The following is a 3,078-nucleotide window of genomic DNA, read 5'->3' as shown; positions in this document are numbered from 1 at the left end:
TGGATGGATGGAAGGTGGGTGGATAGTGGGAGCTGGATGATGTGGGGTGGGTGACGTGGTCGGGCCTAGACGTTTTCCTTCTGCTCTTCACTCTCCCTGTGGGGAGCTTCCCTTCCTTCAGGCGCCACCATTCACCCCGTGTCTGTGTTGCTTTTCTTTGAAGATTGGTTGTGGTTCAGTGCACCAGCTCCTCTGTTCTCCCACCCTTTTATTTCCCCTGAACAAATGCTTTAAGATGACAGAGGGCATCTTTCTATCAGGTGCACGGTGTGGAGTCCTCGTGCGTGCTGCCTCCTGTGTGCAGTTTCTGTTCAGGGCTTTGATCTTGCAACTCTCGTTCTTAGAAGCCAGGGCTTTAATCCCTGGAGCTCTTAGCAAAGGTAGTTGAGCCCCTGGGGCCTGGTAACAGCCCCTGTGAACAATGGTCCCCTGTGAACAATGGTCGCCAGCACCTGATGGCCTTCAGGGCCCCTTCAGTTTCCATTTCCTCCCTTCTGTTCCTGCAGGCAGAGACCGTCTGTCTTTCCCCTGCTGCTTGCAATCTGTAGAGAGTCAAGGCACAGCAGTGACATTCCTGGGGGTTGTTTCTGGGACCTTCTGTTGAGGTGGCAACCTAAGACCCCCACTCCCCAGCAAAGTCACCCAGGGGAACTTCCCACAGACATCAACGGCCTCAGCCTCACTGAGAATGGTCACTTCCTCTCATTGGTGGTGTTGATGCTTCTCTGTCTCCACACAGGGGGTGACGATGGCCTTCTGAGGGGCTGGGACACCAGGGTACCCGGCAAATTCCTCTTCACCAGCAAAAGGTAACTGCCCAAGAGCCAGCACTCGGTGCTCACACCAGCCCTCCCGCTCCCTAGGTCACCGGCCCTCCCACTCCCTGGGTCACCAGCCCTCCCTTTCCCTGGGTGCGTCCATGTCCTGGGCACTGGTTCAGGCACTGCCTCTGCTTGCAGACACACCATGGGCGTGTGCAGCATCCAGAGCAGCCCCCACTGGGAGCACATCCTGGCCACAGGAAGGTGAGTCCCTGGGAGGCTCTCAGGCCCTTCTCGTCTCTTTCGCTGCCTTTCTTCCCGGCACCATTGCAGCATTTCGTCTGCCAGTGCTTCGCCAGAGTGTAGGTATAGGGGTTTGGGAAAGGGGACTTTGTCCTTGAGGGATGCGTGGGACAGGTCTCCGGGAGACGTTCTCTGCCCCCCAGGGACCTTGTGGAACAGATGAGCCTGGGCTTTCCTTGCATGCCCTCCGTGTTTGGTTGATTTCAGCTATGATGAGCACATCCTACTGTGGGACACACGGAACATGAAGCAGCCGTTGGCAGACACGCCCGTGCAGGGTGGGATATGGAGAATCAAGTGGCACCCGTTCCACCACCACCTGCTCCTGGCCGCCTGTATGCACAGTGGCTTTAAGATCCTCAACTGCCAAAAAGCAATGGGTGAGTGGGGACCCATGGCTGCTGGGCCTCAGGGCGGGGCACCAGTTCCCTGCACCCTCGCTCTGCTGCGCTCTTCCCTCAGCTTTTACACACTCCCAGGGTTGCACCCTAGACTTGGTCGTGATCCGTAACCATCCCAGCTCCAGAATCTCTGCTTTCTAACCACAGTTTTCCCTGGTTTCCCAGCTCCATCAGTCCAGAGCCTCCTGCATTTCAGCAGACTCTGATCCCACTGGGACCTCTGGTCTGGAGGCTTGGCCACCGTCACTCCCATAACCATCCTTGTCTGTGCTCTCCCTTGCTCCTCCTGCTTGAGGTCAGCTGGGACTGTGGTCTGCTGCCCCTGTGAGCTCACACTCCATTCCCTTCATCCCTTTCTCACACTTTGAGCAGAATCCAGTGTTGTTTTGTTGGGAACATGCACCTCTGCTTCTGGCTGAGCCAGAGAGCGTGGCTGGAACCAGCTATCCACGTTGTGTTCCAGTAGCTCCCTGGGGATCCTGGTATTCTGTCGTTTCTCCAATTTTTTTTTATTTTAACAGCAATTCCTCTGTCGCCCAGGCTGGAGTGCAGTGGCCGGATCTCAGCTCACTGCAAGCTCCGCCTCCCGGGTTTACGCCATTCTCCTGCCTCAGCCTCCTGAGTAGCTGGGACTACAGGCGCCCGCCACCTCGCCCGGCTAGTTTTTTGTATTTTTAGTAGAGATGGGGTTTCACCGTGTTAGCCAGGATGGTCTCGAACTCCTGACCTCGTGATCCACCCGTCTCGGCCTCCCAAAGTGCTGGGATTACAGGCTTGAGCCACCGTGCCCGGCCATCTGTAGTTTCTCTAGGCAGTAATCCCCCACCGTCAGAACTAGTTCACATTTTCTTCTCTCTCCTCCAATCTCCAGGACCTCCTCTTCCCTCCTGACTCTCAGCTCATGATCTCTCTTCTTTTGCTCTTTCCTCTCCCCTCACTCCAAAAATGAGCAATCACAAAACCACCTCATCTTCCCACCATGAAGCCCACCAGCCTCTTGGGCCATCCACATGCTCTCTGCACTCTGCAGCAGTGGGTGAGCCGCACCTGTTCCCAACGCCAGTTCCTTCTCTGCACTGGACTGTACTCAAGGACTTGATTGACTTGATTTCCGCATGGTACTCTTCTTTTTTTTGGATGGAGTCTGGCTCTGTCACCCGTGCTGGAGTTCAGTGGCGCGATCTCGGCTCACCACAACCTTCGCCTCCCAGGTTCAAGCGATTTCCCTGCCTCGGCCTCCCGAGTAGCTGGGATTACAGGCGCCCACCACCACGCCCAGCTAATTTTTGTATTTTTAGTAGAAATGCGGGGTTCACCATGTTGATCAGGCTGGTCTGGAACTCCTGACTTTGTGATCCACCCAGTTTGGCCTCCCAAAGTGCCAGGATTACAGGCGTGAGCCACTGCGCCTGGCCCGTATTCCTCTGTTTTCTGCATCTTTAGTTTCTCCATCTCTTCTGTATTGTTTCTGTTAGTTCTGTGAATGTGCTTCATATTTCTCATCGTTTTTTGTTTTGTTTTGTTTTGAGATGGGGTCTTGCTCTGTGACCCAGGCTGGAGTGTGGTGGTGTGATTGTAGCTCACTGCAGCCTCAACCTCCTGGGCTCAAACCA

General features: G+C 55.2%; 1 protein-coding gene across 1 annotated transcript; it reads left to right on the top strand.

Annotated features, from left to right (window-relative positions):
- Positions 1-66: 66 nt before the first annotated feature.
- Positions 67-1,942, top strand: LOC113222881 (diphthine methyltransferase-like). Its single transcript, XM_026452455.2, has 3 exons — positions 67-809; positions 960-1,025; positions 1,272-1,942. Exons 1-3 carry the CDS (start codon positions 718-720, stop codon positions 1,573-1,575), a joined length of 462 nt encoding a protein of 153 aa, XP_026308240.1. The 5' UTR covers positions 67-717; the 3' UTR covers positions 1,576-1,942.
- Positions 1,943-3,078: the final 1,136 nt, after the last annotated feature.

Source organism: Piliocolobus tephrosceles, unplaced genomic scaffold (genome assembly GCF_002776525.5).
Source record: "Piliocolobus tephrosceles isolate RC106 unplaced genomic scaffold, ASM277652v3 unscaffolded_35921, whole genome shotgun sequence".
In the NCBI taxonomy this organism is placed as follows: domain Eukaryota; kingdom Metazoa; phylum Chordata; class Mammalia; order Primates; family Cercopithecidae; genus Piliocolobus; species Piliocolobus tephrosceles.
This window is presented reverse-complemented; position numbering and strand designations above follow the sequence as displayed.

Excerpts from the sequence above, each read along its gene's own strand:
- LOC113222881 (XM_026452455.2), top strand. The coding sequence starts at position 718 with ATGCTTCTCTGTCTCCACACAGGGGGTGACGATGGCCTTCTGAGGGGC. Across the intron at positions 810-959 it reads TTCCTCTTCACCAGCAAAAG|ACACACCATGGGCGTGTGCA; the intron begins GTAACTGCCCAA and ends CTCTGCTTGCAG. Across the intron at positions 1,026-1,271 it reads CACATCCTGGCCACAGGAAG|CTATGATGAGCACATCCTAC; the intron begins GTGAGTCCCTGG and ends GGTTGATTTCAG.